Below are 20,092 nucleotides of genomic sequence, written 5' to 3' on the forward strand. Positions count from 1 at the left end.
ACAGAGATAAGCCACAACCCATGAGCACATACCCTTGAGTGTAAAACATATACCCATGAGTATAAGAAAGTTATTTCTGGGCCATTTTAAGGCTCTGTTCTGTTGTCACGTCTGCCAGGGTTATTGTTCCTTATTTCTATGAATGGTTTCCCTTCTGTGGTAACTAAAAGGCATGGGTATGTAAATCTATATAGATTTATATATGCACACTTACATGTCTCACACACATGCATACCCTGACATATTCTCTTTATTAGTCTGCGGAGTCCTAGGAGTTTTAATATAAAAAATAAATCCTAGAGACTGATATGCGAGTTCCCTCTTGTGACCAAGTGATGCTATGGCAACACGTGGAAGTAAACACGAAGTACGTGTTGAAAAAAGCCGACCTTCAGAGAGCAAAGAAACAATTCAAATTGCAGAGAACATGTCAGGTCTGCATTTTTTTTGTTCACTGGCCATATGATATGAATAAAAAAGGAAGATAAGGTTGCTAAAGCTAAAATATTATTTTACTTGTTCATGAATCCTAGGCCCCACAGACAAAATCCAAAGGAGGTGGAGGAAGCTGGTCAAAACCCCTTTTATAAGCTTTATCGTGTGATAGCTTTCCTTCCTGGCAGAGGAACTGCAACAAACCCACTTCCTCCTCCTGCCAACTTTTCAAATTTCTTAAATCTGTGAAAAAAATGGGCACTTGCCAGTAGCAGAAAAAGGAGACACGGACATAAAGGGAGCATGGATGACCGAAACAGAGGATTGAAGGGGAACTTAAATGGTCATTGAATCCCTTCCTCTGCTCTGAAGGAGTTTTGTATGTCTAGACTATCCTTGACCAAAATTTTGCTTGCCTGCTCTGAACTCTTCCAAAGACAGTTCTGCAGTCTCCACAGGTAGCCTGTCTGAGCTTGAGTTATAACTCAAGCTATAAAACTACAAAGCTGCTTCTAGTATTAAAACTCAAAATGTTTGCTGCTACTTCAGCTGCTAACTTATTACCAGTTATTTCTATTATCAGCTATTTTTCTGATCAAATTCAATCTTCAGCTGCCTACTTTGGACAGCCTCAGTCCTCTAAGGTTTGTGTTTTCTTTAGTGTGGAGGGCACCTATTTGTTAAAGCCGCTAATCCGAACCGCAGTTATTACAGACGACATCTTAAAAGATAATTTATTGTGTGCTCAACTCAAAGACATTTATCAGAGCATAAGTGGATACAGCCATTTCTGAGGATTTCATTACTCAAGTCAGCCACACTGTGGTATTTACCAAATAGCTAATGACATAAAAAATCTGAATCAGAGAATATCTATTTTTTTTCTTCCTTTTCCCAAAATTACAATCTATATATCAATGCCAGCAAACAGAAGTTGAATTAGCTGGCAATTTATTTTTAACGCTGCTCAGATAATAATCAGAGGATCAAATAACTTGTCTTTTATGGATTAGAGGGCAGAGTTACCTATCAAAAGTGTCAGGGTGCCAATACATTAATAGCCTGATAGGTATTAATGGCCCCAAGCAGCCTCACCTGGGGCCTCACCCCCACCCTTGTCCCAAGGCCCCAGGTGCCCATTTAAGCTCAGCCCTGAGCCTTTCATCCCTCTCTGAGCAATGCTGGAGGAGTGCTGGTCTGCAGTTCCCGGTACCCCTGTGCCTGGCCAGGGACCCTGAACTGGCTTGGCCTTGGACCTGCCTCATCACCAGGGACTGGCCTGACGATGTGGATGCTTGGCTGAACCTGGCTGCCATCTCCGGACCTGCCTTGCTGAGCTGGGTGGTGAGGCCCCTGCCTGGCTGGCTGTGGTACCCCCCTGGCTCCCAGCCAGCCTGATGATGCTCTGACTGAAAACTTATTCAAAAAGTTAGTGGTAGAAAAAAATATCTGTTAGAGATGACACAATTTTTTTTTTAAGTTTAGAGATTAAAGCACACTGGTCTAATGGGATTTTAATACCAGGCCTATAGCATACCAAAGGAATAGAGTTTCTCTGTTCTACATAATTAATTTTCAGACAAGTTAAAAACTATTAACATGCCTTTGTGGTGGCTCTTTCCATAGAAAGTACAAACAGCATCTGTATCAATAATTTTCTTATGCTTGTTGGTAGTTTCATGGGCACTGTTAACTGTACCCGTTATCAATTTTGTCTGAAAGATGTATGTGTAGCATAGATATGAAACAACTGCAATGCATCATATTATATATTCACACCATCAAATACAAGGATAAGACTATACCCTACTTGGAGTTACTCCCTTTAGTGATTCATGCTTATTTCTGGAGAGATAATATTAGACTGTTACTGCATTTCTAAAACCTTAATATTGTCTCATAAAGATTTGTTCATATAAACCTGTGTTTTAACTCTTCCTTATAAAGGAAGGCATTTGTAAACAGGCATGTAAACAAGCTATTGTTTTCACTAATTTTATTTCAGATTAAGTGTAGATTATAGAAACTTATACAAAAGAATCTGGGTGATTTCTATTCCTAAAACAGGTTGTTTCTTGTTGCCTGCCTGGGCAGTAGCTGGTGTCTAGCAGAGCACAAAGCCTCCAGCAAACATGACATATTAACCTACTTTCTGGGCATGATCGTCTTTTGCTACTCCAGTCTGCTCAGTTAAGTTTAAAGTGTTTGAGCTGCAGTGTTTGATCACAAAATTTGAGTATAGAGAAAGAGTATATTACAAAACCTGTGTGAAATACTATGCAAAATATTCCTATAACCACCATAAACATGAGATGTGAGTAGAATATCTCTTTCTGTAAATCTGTCTCCAGGAGAGACAACCACAAGAGGAAGGCTAAGCTTGACTTCGAGTGGCTGGATGATGTGGACAGCCCATAGTAAGGGGTTATACAAGGAGGGCATATATCCAGCGGTGCAGTTTGCCTTCAACTCTTCACATCTTGTGTAGGAGACGAAAGATCTGGAGACACAAGCAGTCGCTCTGTGCCAGGCACCTATCTGATATCTGGAAAACGAGTAGAAGATAAAAGCTCCTGGTGTGTGCCCATGTTTGTGCTTATTTCCTTCCAGTACGGACAAATCTATAGCTGGTTTTTTTTGTTTGTTTTTTTGGTTTTTTTTTGTTCATATCTGCCAGCAAGCATTTTAAAGCAATAACGAATATAGCTATAAAATGCATAGAATTATTCTATACTTCTCAGTTTTAAGTTAGGTATATGATATGTCTCTGCTAGACTAGGTCAAAAGAGGAAACTCTTCTATACAGAAAGCCTCAGAGATTAGTCTGTATGAATCCTTCTAAAGTACATTTGAACCTGCTCCTGTACAGCAGCCTGAAGGTTATTGGCAATGCACCAAAGCAAGCCATGACTGGTGGATTTAGATACTAGTTACAAATCTCCATTAATCTCTGTTCACAATCTATCCTCTATTACTGCCTACAGATAGTAACTCATAAGTTAAAGGTGCTTTTTGTAGCAATATTTACTGCAAAATCGGTTTAAAAACATGTACCAGGATCAAAAGACTTGAAAAAAAATACCTGGAACTTAATCTTCTACTTCCTTTAGGTTCTGAATAAAACAGTCGAGAACCATACAGGTAAGAGTGTTTTTGGCAGATTTTCTAAACTAAACTGGTTTTTAAATGTGCAGTGTGTTTTGTCATTCTGTTGGAAGAAATTGTGTACTTTGAAGATGTCACAGCCACTGTGTGATAAATATTCCTTGCAGTTTGTTTCACTAGCCCTTCAGCATGCTCATTTTCTAGTTTTTCAGGTCTGCTTGCAGAAACTGTATTTTGATGTCATACAAATACTCAGTTGCATTTTGCCAGCTTTGCTTTTATATAGTGCAGATATGATCTACCACTGAAATGATTCGTATGTTTAGTATTATCTCTTCATAAAAAGATGCTATAAAGGCTTGTTATTGGTTAATTATTGCTATATGCCAGACCCAGGAAATCTGTGGTTGCGAGTGTTCTGTAGCTGTCGGTAATAAAAACTGAATTGTTCCGATATAACTACAATCATAAAGAAACATTGACTAGCGATGAGCTGTTATGCAGTATGACTGCAGAGATAAAATCTGCATTTTTAAAAATTATTCTTTAGTAAATTAGAGGTGTACTTTTGGCATCTCTGGTTTAGACGCAGGACCCAGTGATCAGCCTGCTGACCCTGGCAGGGTGATGTGAAGAGGCAGGCAGTGAGGACATGCACAGCAAGTGGGAAAAGCCTTGCTGTTCAGAATCGGGCCCTTTTTGGCCAACAGGTTGCTAAAAATGTCAAAGGTGCTTGTATTCTATCTTCTTTTGAAGTGTAAGCATTCAGCAGGGGAGTGACCAGCATAGCCTCTCTGAGGCTTCCCTTGAGGGGGGCAGAAAGGTACAGTTGCACAGAGGGAGTGTTGCTCCCACATTGATTTTTGGGCCTCCAGGCCAAAAGGATGGAGCTCCTTTGCCACAGTGCCACAAAGCCGCTTCCCCGAGGCCCAGCTCTCGATGGGAGGCACAGGGGAGAGCTGTGCCTGGAAGAAACAGCCAGCTGATGAGGCTTATGGGGCAGTTCCCAAAGCCCAGACCTGCCCCAGTTTAAAGAAGATGCAGGATTACAGGTAGTTCATGTCAGGAAATGATGCAAAATTCATGGGGCTAAAAATGAGTGGGAAACAGGCCCTGCAGCAAGGGCCTGAGGAGACCTGGTTGGGAGGAGAAACCGCCCCTGCTGAGTGGGCAGGGAAAGGAGAGGGCAGACCACCGGGAGCAGGGTCCCTCCCTGCCTCGAAGGGGGGCACAGTGGGCTCCGGAGCCGCCGCCGCCCCAACGCCCGCCCTCCCCATCCCGGCCGCTGGGCCACGCTCGCCGGGGCGCGAAATGGCGCCCGCCGTCACGTGCCGCCGGGGACGGCCCCTCGCAGTGCGCCTGCGCGGTGGGACGGCGGGGGCGGGGCCGGGCGCCGCCGGCTCCTCCCCTGGGCGGGCGGGGGCGAGGCCAGGGCGCTCGGCGGGCGGGGAGGACGCGGGGCAGTCGGCGGTGCTTCCCTCTGCTCTGCGGCTGCCGCGGCCCTGCCACTGCCCGGGGACCACGCCGAGGCGGCGGTGAGCGGCGGGGACCGGAGGGCGGTGCGGGGGCGGGCGGGCAGGCGCGTATCGCGCCTGGAGGCCTTAATTCCCCCTGAGCCGTGAGGGAGGCCTGGCCTCGGCAGCGCTCCCGTGTACGCCTGGCGTTCGTAAGCCCCCGCCTGCGGCCTGAGGGGAGGCCCCCGCGCTCCCCCTCCTCAGGGAGAGCTGCGGAAGGCGCCTCCGGGAGGGGTAATGCCCTGCCCAGGGCTGCGTTCGCTCAGGGCCGCCTTGTGCTGAAGGCGCAGGTGAAACAGCAGCTTAAAACCTCTCAGCGCAGGGAGGGTTTGATGTGCTCGGTCGGGTTTGTGCCCCTCCTGAAGTCACCCGGCCGGCTCCGTGCAGGCGAAATAACTGGAGAGGGACCGAGCATCCGAGCGAGCGCGTTGGGAGCGGGGCGCTGGGGATGCTCGGGAGCTGTCGGTTGGAAAAGAAGGGTTTTTTCCGATGTAAAGAGCTTAAATGGCTTGTTGCAGTCGGGTAGAAACATTTCTAGAAAACCTGCAGAAAGAATGTTGTTGTTTTTCTGCGGTGTAGCGTTTGGGTAAGCCCTCGAGAGCTGCAGACCTTCAGGTGTGTCATTTAGTAAAACAAGGGGAGTCTTGGGTGGTGTTCGTCGTCTGAAGGCTATTCAGGTGGGGGTGGCTTTCAGTTTCTATCAGTAGAACACAAATAGCTAAATTTTGTCACCTAAATAACACTAAAAGTGGCAATCGTTTGTATTTTTTCAGTTAAAACTAATGCAAGCGTGAAGATGTTCAGCTGAACGCTGTTATTTTTAGGTCTCTGAGGTTTTGTCATAAACATTTTAAAAACGTGATAAATCCCTTGAGAGAGAGGCTCAGTTTTGAGAAGAATGAGGATTGATTTAAAAAAAAAAAAAATCCTGTTCAGAATCAAAAATGCCACCCATTAAAAGATCATTGTGTCCTAAATGAAGAAAAAGCTTAATCTTGGAGCTCGTCATACTGAAGGACTAGATCTTCTGAGACTTAAGCTTAAAATGCATTTTTGATCTATGTTTTGAAACATATACTCAGCAGTTGAATTTGAGGCTGCATCAGCAGTTGCAACAACTCTCCAGTGCCGCCTTTCTTGCGTACAGTATCTGCTGCTCTCGTTCCCCACGTGGACTCTGAATTCCTTAATTCTGATTTCCTTAATGTTGTGAGTGGGTAACCTCGATACTGTCACTGAACTGTGATTTTTTTTTTTTTTTTTTTTTTAAAGACACTGTGATTAATGTGACAAATATTTCAGCTGTTGAAGGCAGATCCATAAGCACTAATTTCCAAGTGTTAGAAAGTTAAAGCTTAATTATCATGATTCTGTGATTCTGTGATTATCATGATGCCTACTTTATCCCCGAGGATTTCCAAGCTTAGCTATTTGAAAGGGTTTTTTTTATTGCTCAGGAACTTAATTTCTGCTGGATTTGTTTTGGTTTGGGTTTTTATTTTTTTTTACTGTCTCTACTAGAAACCTGGTTTTATGGTGTTTTATTTTATTAATTCCTGCTGAGTCCTGGCGTTGAGAACTGAAAGGGGAATCTACAAATCAGAGGAAGCAGTTATTTCTGTGGCTTGAGTCTGAGATATGTTGGGTTATAGTAATAAAACCTCTTTTTTTGCAACTGACATTGTAGGATGGGAAGTAGTGAACAGCTGCTGGCTTAACTGAGCCACTGCTGACCTTTCTCAGCATCCCCTGCTGAGACCCCATGTCGTGGAAGAGATTTTAACCTATTAAGTTTAGCAGAAGTTTACAGTTCTCCTACCAGGATAAGCTGCAGAAACAGTAATTTAACTTAAATTTTTCTGGATCCCTGTTGGTTTTTGTGGATTTGAGTAGGATAACATGCAGCTGTGCAAAATACTTGATCACAGTACATTGAAGTCAGAGTTTATAGAGGAAAACAGCTGTATAGGGTCATGCCCCAATATTTGATACTTTGCTCTGCATGAACGAGCTTATGAATAGATTTGCTGAACCTCATCATCTGGCAAAGTGTTTCATTTCAACAGCTGTGTTGCTGCTGTTTATCTTTGATAATAATTTGTGTAACTCTATCTTAGACTAACAATTCACTGTTACTTACATAACAAGCTTGTATTTGATTGCAGCTCTGATAACTAGTTATTTTTTATTATAAACATTGCTGCTTACGTGAGCTGACATTGTTTAAGCTGCTTTGGATGGTTCTTGTGGCCTTGGACACTTTAAAGTAAGCATCATTAGACTGTACACCTGATTAATTTTTTTTGTTGTCATTAGCAAGAACTTTCAGTAACTTTTTTTTTTTAATTTTGTTACTTTTATCTGCTATGTAAAAGTATAAACTTCCTTCTGCACTGGTTCCAGGACCAGTCTGTGAATGAGAAGCTCATTCCATCAGGAGGTAATCTGTTGTTAAGAGGGAGTATTCAGCTGTTACAGGTAACCAGTCCAAACCTTTGTGAAATTCAGAAGCCTGCTGAACATTGTTGCTAGTCTTTATCAACTACATTAATAGAACTATATTTGATACATTTCTTACTATAAAAGGATATTCCTGTCCTTTTCCTAATTTTCAGATGTTATTTTACTCTTAACAACTATTTTGCTTGCAGCCACCCTGAAAAGTGTTGGGAAGAATACTGAAATCCTGAGTATAGAACAGATGGAAGGCTGTACTTGTGTTTTTTCTCACCCCCCCTCATGATAGGCCTGTAAAGTTTATCATGAGAAATATTTCAGTTATTTCATGTATTTTTATAAAAGTGATATTCTTGGGGTTAAAGCTTTGAATGATTACTTATGATGGAAGACACTGAAACACAAGCTTCTCTGTAATGTAATATTAAAAGAATGTAGCGTGGAGCGAGTGAGGGGACTTTTAATCTAAGCCCCCCCCTGGTGTGGTAGTTTGTGGTACAGCTGCCAGGTTGTACAGACTGTCGTCGCCTTTCTGGGAGCTCGTCACCAGGGAGGAGGCTGTGGGCTGGGTGGTTTGTTGTTGATGCAGCTCCTGTCTTGCTCCTTGCCATGTGACTGTACCCAGGGCTGGACCGGGTGGAGACGTGGGGCTGGTGCACGTTTGGTGGTGGGAAGCTGTGCTGTGTGGTGTCTGTGTTTTGATCATCTGTCAGGTAGTTCCCTATGCCCATAGACAGCCTTGCCAATGACAGGGAAACAGGCAGGAAAAAAACATTTTGGTTTTCTGTGACTCTTAGATTATGTTAGTAGTTACAGACAGTTGTTTACCACACTCTGCTACTAATGGTAATGATAATGCAAATATTGGATAACTTACTGTTTACATTGTACTGTTTACCAGTACAATGTAACTGCAGTTGCAACATTTGTTTCCAATCAGTTTTATACTTAGTGACCTAACATATCTATCAATGATGCACTATTTCCAGGTGGGATAAGCTACCTTGTGTTAAGATGATGCCCTCAAGCTCCTTCACTAAAGCAAGAAAATGTATAAATTGATGTTGACATATTTTGCTATAATTCTTGCATGGGATGTAATACAAGGATTATTTTTTTTTTAACTAATAAAGGTTTTTGTGGCGTTTTATCTGGACAGGAGAGGAAAGCAGACAGATGCTTGAGAGTGCCCCATGGCTGCAGCTGCCTTGGTTCATTCATTTATTGCCCATTGTAACTTGGAAGCATTCTTTAGGTAAGAAAGCCACTTAAAAATACATTGTGTGGTTTATAAACTTAGGCTTAATACACTTCTGTGTTGAATCTTTAAATTGCATCTCAGTGTTTTGCTCTCTCAATTACAATGTTATTTATGTGTTCTGTTTACAGGTGTTGTTATAAACCTACCTTTTATGGGTTAGAAACTGACAGCACTTTTGTGAATGAATTTTATGTGCCATGCAGAGTTAGCAAAGGGCCAGCCTGCTCACTTGACAGAAGAACATGTAGTACTTGTAGACTGTACGTGCAATACAAGGCCACCACAGATTACAAACTTCTTCAGATGCCATCCACGAGCAGAGTTACTCATGTATATCAGCTTTCTAATTATAGGCAAGCATAATTACGCAGCTCTTAAATTTTCTGATGTGTGAGCTGAGCAGCAACATTACTTGCACAGCTTTCAGTACTTGAGTTTGATTTTGCTTAGGAGATAGGGGCAGCTTCTCTTGTATTCATAATTAACACATGTACTACACCTGTTAAACTTTACACTGTAAAGCTGATATTAACTGGGTAGTTTTTCAAAAGATAATGGTATGACCTGGGAGAATCTAAAGCCTCATGTCTCCCATCTTTTAAAGAAAAATAAAAAAGCGTGAGAAGATTTCTGCAGATGTTACTGCTGGTTGAACACAATACTTTGGAAACATCTTCAGGTTTTAGATCTACTTTTTCCTTTCAAACCTGTCATGATTTAGGAAGATGTGTGTTGCTGTTCCTATAGTTTTCCATTAAACCATCTTCAAATGTAAAATGGGTAACTGAATTTGGAGGTTTTGGGTATACTTTCTTACAGCAGACCAAGACACTCTTTCATACTGAGATACAGGGTAGTTTTTTCATATTCATAGATGGGAGCATATTCGTACATCATTGCTATCTTTTTTTCCACATAGGCTTTAATTAGCAAAAATAGTTTGTTTACTATCAAGATTATCACAATGCAGTAAGCATACTTTTGGACTAAAAGTGAATAATGTTTAAAGCCAAGAGTCTGTAAATTTTAAAATATTAGAATTCATATCTTTAAGTATAACTATTTTGATTCATGTGGTTTTGGTATACAGTAAGCTGAAAAAATTTAATGTTTCTTATCCAGGTTAGTAATTTTTTTAAGTAATATTCAAGAATCCAGACGTGTATCTCTGTTGCATAAGAGTACTGATGTGACTAAGATTTTAGATAATGCAAAAACTAGATTTGTGCCAACAATTGCACCTTCCCATTAGTTAAACGATAGTTTTCAGAGAATGTTTGGTAAAACTAATTTACTTGTTGCATTCCGTTGTTCTACTTCCACGTCTGCCCTGCAGTGCAGAGTGTATTATTCATGTCAGTCTTTGTTCCAAAACTGAGTTGAATCCCTCCAGTGGGACTCTGAGACATTGCAGAACAGTTTTTCTTTGGTTGGTGGCTCCACAGGTCAGTTCATCTCCTGGGACCAGTCCCTGCCTTCTGGTTAAGGAATCCGTGCACGCATACAGGATGACTCAACAGTGGGATGGGTGTTCAGATACCAGAAAGGTGCTGGTAACCTGACAGGAACTTCCACATTCTTTGGAGGTATGTGTGCATGTAAACCTCTCATTGAATACTAACATGGAACTGTAATTTAGTTAACTGAAGTTGTGTTTTAAAATATATACTCTTCATAGCTTAAGTATTCAGAATGAAATAAACATTCACATTTTCACAGTAAATATTAGGGCTTCATGTTTGGTAAAAACTTCTTGATATATAACCAGTGGAACCTTTTTCTGCCTTTGCATTCCACAGTGAGTAATAGAAGGTCACTTTGCTAGATTTAAAGTACTGCAATACAGAATGCTAAAAATAGAGATTTTAGTTATCGGTTTTAAAGGGATGTAGGAACAAGAGCAAGTTATGGCCACGTCCCGTCAGTGAGAGTGTAGATACTATGTAGTATCTACATAGTAGTTTTCAGATGCCAAAACTTCTTTGTGGGAGCCAAAACAGCACCCATGAAGCTCAAATAAGATTCAAATAAGAAAGTTAAAATTTCCATTTTTTTCAGAAACTTAATGTTTTACCAAGATGTTGCAGATTTGCATGAGAATAGCAAAAGCATAGAGAGCTGCTCAGGCAACAGCGTTTGTTTAATTTCATTTTTTGTTCTGGACTTTAGTTTTAGGAAACAGCTGAATTTATAATTCCTCCCAAGGAGGGAGGGGGAAAGAAATAAGCAAGTATTTGACTCAGGCTAAATTTAGCAAGGCTATGAGCAACTGGAAGAGAGAGTGTAATGTAATGGTTAATTACTACATCCACACATAATGCTTTGGAATGCCCATTCATTGCGTGACTTAAAGCACTCAAAAGTCATAAAACATGGTCGTGTAGATGATAATTTGATAAAATGGTCTGGTAGCAAGATGTTTATTCATGCTGAGCTTGCATCTTCCTTTAGTAACATTAATGTATTGTTTAGAAATACTGCTTTGTTTTAGAGCGTATTGTTCTTCATTCTCTCTGACTTGCTGCCTTTGCTTGTTAATGCAAGGCACGTGTGTCTATTCAGGGAAGAAAAACTTCTGTTATTAAGTATAATTTAAAGAGTGTTACTAGCTTATCCTTCTGCATGTATCATGTATCACTCATAAATGGAACTTTAAAGAGACCAAGTGAAGATTTCTGAAGGCTGCTAGAACAAATTCCTTGGTGTTTGAGGCGATTTGTCAGGAGGACGAACAGCAGTGAAGCTGGTCATACGAAGAGCTCTTGATTAATTGGCTAGGTTGTTCTGTCCCACTTCTCAAAGAATGCACATGCTTTATTTTCTTAAAAATGGAGTTCCACTTGCGTGTCAGACACCTCATCAGCTATACAGATCAGGTTTTATAAGTTGGGGAAAATGCCAGGTAAGTTTTTGATAGGATAGTCTGTGTTTTGGCAGCTGTTTCTGGATTTTGGTTGGTATTTTTTTTCCCCCCCTCATAATGAAGATGGGGTGGGGGGAAGCAGGAAAAGCATGCTGTGATGGTTGCCATGGAATATTGTTCAGTAAAAATAGATGATGTGTTCTGTTTGTTCTCAAAAAATACATGATTGCTTTGAAAATTTTATCTTCAGACCAGTTGGGAAGAGATAAGGTCTGGTTGAACATCTAATTAGTAGGACATTTGAGAAGGGGCCTTGTCCCACTGTAAAATGAAGTGGCATTTGAAACAGTTGAGGTGGTTGTTGAGAATTGACCGAATAACAGAATTTGGTCTAGAATGGACTTGAGTAGACTGCACTGCTTCAGCATGTGAAAGCAGGAGCTCTTCCTTACGCTGCTCTTTTCTGAACTCTGGCTACTGTGGCAGACATTCCTCAGTGAAGCAGATTGATGCAGTTTGCTGCATTCCAGGATCCCTGTCCTTTCCTCCTGCTGAGAAACAGCATGTGAACCTCACTTACTTTGCCCTGTTTTGCTAAGTTACCTCTGAAGTTTTGTTGTTAGTTGTACAAACACTTTCTTCCTCTGCCTGACATCATTTAAAAAAAACCAAACCAACCAAACCAAACCAAAACACCAACAAAGCAAAGCAGTGGGGGAGATGGGCAAAACTTCTGAATCTGACTCTTCTGAACATGTCTGTTCCAAGTTCATCAGTGTTTGAAAAAGTTTGATTTGGCTTCTGTAGTTGGTAAAATTCTTCTAGAAATTGTGAGTAGATTCTATAGTTTGTCTGAGGAGTTTAAACTTAAACATACACAATTTGCTACTGCTACACTAAATTGTTGTTAAATACTTGGGTTTTTTCCCCCTACAGAGTGCTTTATGTACTATGAAGTACTAACACATGAAACTACACTTGGTAAATTAACAAACCCAAGTTTTCCAGGTTCAAATCGAGTTGTACAAAGTAAAAGGTATCGAGGAAGAAGGTCCTTGCTAATGTCTGTGCACTGGATATTGACATATGGACATACCTTTTTTTCATAGTAACGTGCTATATTTAAATTTTACTAACTTGTTATCTCTTACTGTGTTTTCACTGCCTTCTCTCCCTTCTGTATCTTTCTAGAGACCAGGAAACTGTGTGGTTTGAATACATTGGATTGTTCCAGTACCTGAAACTTTCACGATGAAGAGAGCTACGCAGAAAGTTGTGGTTGAAAATGAAGCTCCTCAAACATTACAGAAAAGCAAAAAGCAGAAAACTTGTTCATATGGCTCAGTGTTTGGTGAATCTGACTTGCACGCCTCGATGGACTGGGGGAGCCTTCCACACCACATTATTCTGCATATTTTTCAGTTTCTACCTTTAGTAGATCGAGCCAGGGTGTCTTCTGTTTGTCGAAGGTGGAATGAAATTTTTCATGTCCCAGATCTCTGGAGGAGATTTGAATTTGAACTTAACCAGCCAGCTACTTCTTACTTAAAGTCTACCCATCCTGACCTCATTCAGCAGATTATCAAGAGACACGCTGATCATCTGCAGTACGTCAGCTTCAAGGTAAGTCTGGGATGAACGGAGGCTTGTTTTGTCACGTTACTGTGCGTAAATAGGCAGCTTCTCTGTGTTGGTTGGCTCGAGTGTTATGCCTGGGAAGTCTGTTTAAAAATGCAACTACTGCAACGATTTATTTCCACACATGTACATGGTTTCCTTCCATTTTCTACACTAATCTCTACAAAGTAAAGAAAGCGCTAAGGTCATACAATACAGTGCTGAAGATGGAATTGTATGTTTTCAGAATATACAGAATAAGTAGTTTCTGTAAATCAATGTTAGTGGCAGTCTGAGTACTCAGGAGATTATTGTGCAGATAAATATTCTTTACACTGGAAGCATTTGAGGAAATAAATTTGTCTTGGATGTATCATTTATTTGCAAAATAAGGCTATACAGTGAAGATTGTCTTGAAATTTTAGAACCATGCTTTGAAAAATTATGAGTAAGGGAGAAAGATTCTGTGCCTGTATATTCTGTGCCTGTATATTCAGGTAATTGAGCCTTTCTTGTCTTGAAATTTCTAACTGATGTTGCACTTTGTCCTTGTGGTAAATACAATCTGGTGCAGTACAGCTAAGTGTGGAACTTGCAGTCTTAAGTAAGCATGATGCTGTTTTCTAAATAATAATAAAGAATGACTTCATTATTTTTTAACTGCTTTTATAGGTTGATAGTAGTACTGAGTCAGCAGAAGCAGCCTGTGACATCCTTTCTCAGTTGGTGAACTGTTCTATCAAGACACTGGGTTTGTTTTCTACAGCAAAACCAAGCTTCATGAATGTCTCTAAGGTAATGTTCTACAAACTAACTAGAGTGACTTAATTCACTCTTTAGCTTTCTTATTGTGTTATCATTCAGTTGATGGTAATTTTTATGAAACAGTCTGTATTTATTGGCATATCTTCTTTAATTTGTGGCATCTGTTAGTATTAGGAAAATAGTTAAACATTGACTCTATTCATTAAATTTAGTAGCATTGATACTTTGTGGTGCAGAGATGGGGAATCATTTAGAAGGCTTGAGTTTCCTCATTTCTAGATTAAAAGATACAGTGATCACATGCTGCAATGTACTGTTAAAATATATGGGAGATTTTTGTTTTTCTTTGACACTATAGGTCACAGCAGAGTTACTTTCTGGAAAATACAATAAATGCCATTTCCTTTTTTTCTGCAGATAAATTCTAGATACTTCAGGCTCATCACTATGTCCACTTATCTCTGTTTTATTACAGTGAAAAGATAAATCAGAGTGGATGAGTTAACTACTAAGTGTAAAGTTAACTTTTGTCACATGCAGCAGCTTATCTTTAAGCGAAAATTTCCAGTGTTCATGTTCAAATAAGCCTTTCTTTGTTATACAAGAAAGGGGATGCCTAAGAAGTGATTATCTTTGTACTTTCTGTGCATGCAAAACCTGAGGTTTAGATGCTGAAGTTCTGCCTGTCTTTTCATAGGATTTTTTCCCTCTCCTTCGATTTCTCCAAACAGGCCTACTTTGCTTCAGCACTGACAGTGGTTTTCATCAACTCCAAGTCATTATCATCAATCAAGATAGATGACACACCTCTTGATGATCCTTCCTTGAAAGTTCTTGTTGCTAACAATAGTGATACTCTAAAACTGCTAAAAATGAGCAGCTGTCCTCATGTATCACCTGCTGGTGAGTAGTGAATATTTATGATACTTTACTACTACATTTTTCATATAATAGGAGTCAAGGCTTAGTTTGAAAGAAGTTATCATAAAACTTCTAGTGCTCTTCTGAGTTTCTTAGCAGAGGCCTTTTATTGGCCTAGTCTTGGCTTTGGACAGTTGGAAGGGGAAGAAGAATAATGTCTTTTGTGTTACTGAATGAGTTGGATTAATGAAGGTGGAGATGCTCCTCACTTGACTGCATCTTCTAGAATCCTGGGGATTTTTTTTTACATTCTTCTCAGCTGCTTCAGTACCTCTGATGATAGGCCTTGAGGAGGAAAAGCCTCCAAAATTAGTGCAGGTCTGTAACACATGTTCCAAGGACTTGATGTTCATTGCCAGCTCTGTCTAAGGGTAACAGAATGTGTGCTGCTTATTGTGTGCAACTTTGTGAACTTAACTAACTGGTGTTCTGTGGGAACACACATGCAAAACCCCTGACCCAAGGATCAGCTACTGCTTGGTGGGATAGAGGAGATGAGAGCAGTTGTCAGTAACTGTTTCGCAGGGTGCTGTGAGTTTGGCTTACTGAGCAAAAGTGTTAATACTTCATGGTTGTTTTTTTTTAATATAACTTTGGAATGTGTACAAATTTCAAAAACTAGTAGTGTAAGACTGAGAGTCTTTCAGTTTCTGTAGTGCCCTCGTGTGTCCAGATCTGTTAGTATGAACTTCCTCATTTTAGCAGTAGCTGGTGAAGGGCTCATTCCCTTCAAGGGTACTAGAAAATACAGGCTTGCCAGAAAGTTCAGGGGGCTTCCGAGTCCCTTCTCGCTTACCTTTCTCCTGAAACCCTGGTGCTGGGGAAGGGGAATCCTGGTCTGGTCTTTTTCCTATATTCTTATCCAGACTCCACAAAAGGTGATTTAATCTGTCTACTATGTATTCTAACAGATTAAGAGCAGTTATGTGGTTTATGTCTTAATTCAGAGAAGGGTCTGTTTTAGCATAGCTCTTAAACTAGGCTGCTGGTGGTCATTTAAATAGAATGTTTAGCTGAATGCTGAAGGAAGGAGTATTAGGGAAGGGAACAGTGGCAAGTTCAGCTGAATCTTGTCTGATTCCAGTTGCCTCTTCAAAGTTGAAATTCTGCCCAGGGAAAGGCAAAGAGGAAGAAAGATATGCAGATGCAAGATGGATGTGACTAGTTAGACTTGCTTCTTTTACTGATAAGTGTTTATGGCCAAAACCCCATAAAAGGATGTGGATATCTAGAACATTATCATATTTCATGGGTTTTGGATATAGGTATGAATACTCAAGCCAATAGAATCAGTATGTGCTTGAGCTTTACAGCAAACAACTCTGCTTATATGCACTTTTCATTTTGCACAGTAATATTTTTTCGTTGTTGTTCCTCAGGAATTCTTTGTGTTGCTGACCAGTGTCATGGACTTAAGGAGCTGGCTTTGAACTACTACATATTAAGCGATGAACTACTGCTGGCTCTTTCCAGTGAAAAACATGTTGATCTTGAACACCTTCGCATAGACGTTGTGAGTGAAAATCCGGGACAAGTTGAATTTCACACTATTAAAAAGCAAAGCTGGGACGCTCTTGTTAAACACTCCCCCAAAGTCAACGTTGTGATGTATTTCTTCTTATATGAAGAAGAATTTGATGCTTTCTTCAGAGAGGAAACCCCTGTTACACACCTTTACTTTGGTCGTGCAGTAAGCAAAGCTATGTTGGGTCGTATTGGCATGAATTGCCCGAGGTTAATTGAGTTGGTTGTGTGTGCTAATGGACTTCAACCTTTGGACGATGAACTTATTCGGATCGCAGAGCGCTGTAAGAACTTAACAGCAATGGGACTTGGTGAATGTGAGGTAACTTGCAGAGGTTTTATTGAATTTGTAAAGATGTGTGGGGGCAGGCTTACCCAGCTTTCTATAATGGAGGAGGTACTGATTCCAGATAACGATTATAGCTTAGATCGACTCCATTTGGAAGTCTCCAAACACCTTGGAAGAATGTGGTTTCCTGATATGATGCCAACATGGTGAATTCCCTACGTTTGTGGGTAAACTGGTAGAATCAGGGTGTTGCTTTCTATGCAAATAAAGAATTTAAAAAGTGAAAGGTGAAAACTTATTTCCAGATTTGAATTTTTCTACCTTGAGAACCTCTAGTAGTGTAACAGCAAAACATTCTAGAATGTTAATGGTATGTTGAAATAGAAAATAGGTTAAGTGTACGTAACACTTCTGAAAGTATGTCTGTGGTTTACAGGTGTTTCAAACTTCAGTGAACTTGGGCTTCTCTGAGCTTCAGTTTAAATGTTCCATTCACATTAAAGATTTTTTTTTTATGTCTTTGTTTAGTGTTTCTGATGTAGTCAGAAGAGGACTAGAGAAACTTTATCCTTTAGCAAATCTAACTTTATGGGAAGCTGGATACAACTTGGAGTTCAGGAAAACCCTATTATTTGTCATGATGTTTTATGCAGCTATTTGTCAAAATATTCATGTGATAAATGTAAAAGCTTGTACATCAAAATACTTACACTAGCCCAGGTTACTCAAATATAATATAGCTCAGACTCATGCCGGTATATTGAAATGCTGTGGTAAATAAGCTTATGCTTACAAAAAAACTTTCCAGTTTTAAATTGCACTTTAAAGAATTTTGTCAGATGAGCTAAACTGTAGAGACTGCACTATACTGTATGTTGGTTTTCTGTCTTATCCATTAAATGGATGGGAAAACGACGTTGTTAATGAATTTAAAAGTTTGGATCTAGATTGATTGCTTGGGTGAATGACAGAGCACTCTGGAAGCTGCCAGAGTATAAGGAAAAGCTGCTGGGCTTGAGAGAGTTGAAGTCTTTCATAGAGAGATTGATGTCTAGTGCTGTTCCGTGCTTTCATTGTTAAGAGATAAAAAGGATCTCATAAATGTGGCTAGCGAGAAGGCAGGATCAAATGGAATACAGTTGTCTTCGATCACTTTCTGTCTGGCATCAAAGGTTTAGACCACTTAAAAAAAAAACAACAAACAAACAACAAAACACAAAAACCACAAAAAAACCCAAACAAACAAAAAACCCCAACAACAACAAAAAACAAAAACAAAAACACAAAACAAAACAAAACCAAAAAACCCCTCCAATTAGAGGCCAAAATGGCCAGTAGTCATCTTGTCATCTTGACTGTATCTCGCAGAGCTGTGCTGTAAGCCTCGATTTTTAGAGTAACGATTGCTGGAGGTGATCCTGGAATTTTTAATTCAGGACTGTTTAATACTTGTTGCTATTAATTGCTTTTGTGGAAGAGTTTATTTATTTGTTTTCTTTAAAGGGGAAAGGAATGGTGAGTTGATGTGAATTAGAACATGTGTTTTTATGTTGATGTTTTGCACACTGTAAACTGAAATGTGTTGTGTACAAAATTTGCTGTAGTTATTTTCATGCTGTAGTTCTATCTTCCTATTTATAATGAGAAGGCTACATTTGATTTCCTGGTAGTATTTGTCACATCAGATAAAACGTCAGATTATTCCACGCTTACGCTTCTTTACTGCAAAAATAACAGCTAAAAGGTTAAACCACCATTGTCTTAGACTTGTTCCCAGTTGCAAGCTGAAGGATTTAAGGTAACATATAATGCACGTCTGAATCAGTAATGCATTATTGCCTGCTGCACAGTTAAGAAGCATCTGACTGGGGTTACTGGCACCCAAGCACTTGCTTCTGTAATTGAGTTTATAATTGTCTTTTAAACAAAACACTGAAATATTTCTAAACAGTATTTGGTTTAAGATGTGTGGTTTGCTTTAAATGTAAACATAATAAAGTGATCTAATATGTGTGCTGATATGAGACTGATCCATCTGTTACACCATGTCCTCCTCTTAGACAAGGTTCTGTCCTATTAGAAACCATGTACTTGACAAACCTGGAGAGAGGCAGTAGAAATGTTTAACTCTTGGTTTATAGCAAATTAGTCATTGTCGTTTCATGTTCGTGCCTCAGACCTGAGGATTTTTGATATGCTGAAACTGTAAAATGGAACGTGGACAAATCTTGTAGATGGGAGAGTCCAAGGGTCCTCCATGTCTCTCTAGCTGACACAACAGCATTAATGAAGTATCAAACACCATAGGCTATATACAGAAATACAGTTCAGAGGAAACTTAAAATGCTGCTTTGAATATTGTCCCTTTCTCTGCCCCTCTTACTAAAGCAGCTTTTCTGTGAAGCCATGAATGTTGGCTTGCTCCAGCTCCAAGCTTCTAGAAAAATGGGCTTGCATGTATTAATGGTGTGAATTTTGATGCAATGGTTTTCCTGTGCGTTTGCTCTGCTAACTGGTCTTAACAAGTAAGGCCAACTGATGCTTGAGTTTATAACTAAATGTGAACAAAACCGATACAATAGTGTCTATGTGAAATATCAATTCTTCACTGGTAGTGTGGGAAGATAATTTTAATTGAAAGGTAACTTCTGACATGTTAATGTTGAATTTCATAGTTTCAGTGTTAGATTTGTTCAGTGTCATGTGTTGGTGCTATGGTGTATGTGTTGTGCTTTGGGGAAGAGTGTCAAAACACTGCGTGAAGCGTGGTTCTTCTTTTCCTTCTTTAGTAGGTCATCCTGAATGACTGCAGTGGAGGTGTTGCACTTAGCAAGAACCTGGAGCTGGCTGCCTTCTCCCTTTACTTCCCACTATGCCTGGAGTAGCCTGGATCTCAGAGCTCTGCCTTGTCCTAGCTAAGGCAAGTTTTGTCTGTTTTATTGGCTTTTCCTAGTTCCACTGCCCTGCAAAGGCTTTCGAAAACGCCATCTCTAATGTGTGTAATGCAATGATAACAGTTTGTTAGAGTAACTAAAACCCTCAAAATGAAGTACAGAATTTACACCTGATGTGCTAAGGAGATTTGTGGGGTCACTAGAAAGGCCGAGTTACAGTGAGAAGTTAACAGGGCACCTTTTCTGCCCTGTGAGGGGGTGAGCTAGTTTTCATGCTCACTGATGTTTCAGACTCCTTGAGAAAGTTTCTAATTAGTCATTGCTGATTTCCCAGTTCTCTTGTAAATGCAAATTCCCACAAGAACAACTCCAGTCTTTTTCCCTTGTGTGGAGTCCCTTTTGCCCTCCAATAGACGCCGGTTTTTCTGGCATGACAATGCCAAACAG

The 20,092-nt window shown here is 40.1% G+C and overlaps 1 protein-coding gene across 2 annotated transcripts; it reads left to right on the top strand.

Annotated features, from left to right (window-relative positions):
* The first annotated feature begins 5,030 nt into the window (after positions 1 to 5,030).
* LOC137667916 (F-box/LRR-repeat protein 21-like) lies at positions 5,031 to 19,611 on the top strand. 2 transcript variants are annotated; one of them, XM_068409143.1, is made up of 8 exons: positions 5,031 to 5,075; positions 8,671 to 8,766; positions 10,218 to 10,358; positions 12,827 to 13,258; positions 13,925 to 14,047; positions 14,749 to 14,920; positions 16,318 to 16,784; positions 19,541 to 19,611. In XM_068409143.1, exons 4-8 carry the CDS (start codon positions 12,887 to 12,889, stop codon positions 19,541 to 19,543), a joined length of 1,137 nt encoding a protein of 378 aa, XP_068265244.1. In that variant the 5' UTR covers positions 5,031 to 5,075; positions 8,671 to 8,766; positions 10,218 to 10,358; positions 12,827 to 12,886; the 3' UTR covers positions 19,544 to 19,611. The 2 variants fall into 2 exon arrangements, with proteins under 2 accessions (XP_068265244.1, XP_068265243.1); XM_068409142.1 differs by lacking the exon at positions 19,541 to 19,611 and having other exon boundaries at positions 16,318 to 18,770.
* The last annotated feature ends 481 nt before the right edge of the window (positions 19,612 to 20,092 follow it).

This window comes from Nyctibius grandis, chromosome 10, assembly GCF_013368605.1.
Source record: "Nyctibius grandis isolate bNycGra1 chromosome 10, bNycGra1.pri, whole genome shotgun sequence".
NCBI classification, from domain to species: domain Eukaryota; kingdom Metazoa; phylum Chordata; class Aves; order Nyctibiiformes; family Nyctibiidae; genus Nyctibius; species Nyctibius grandis.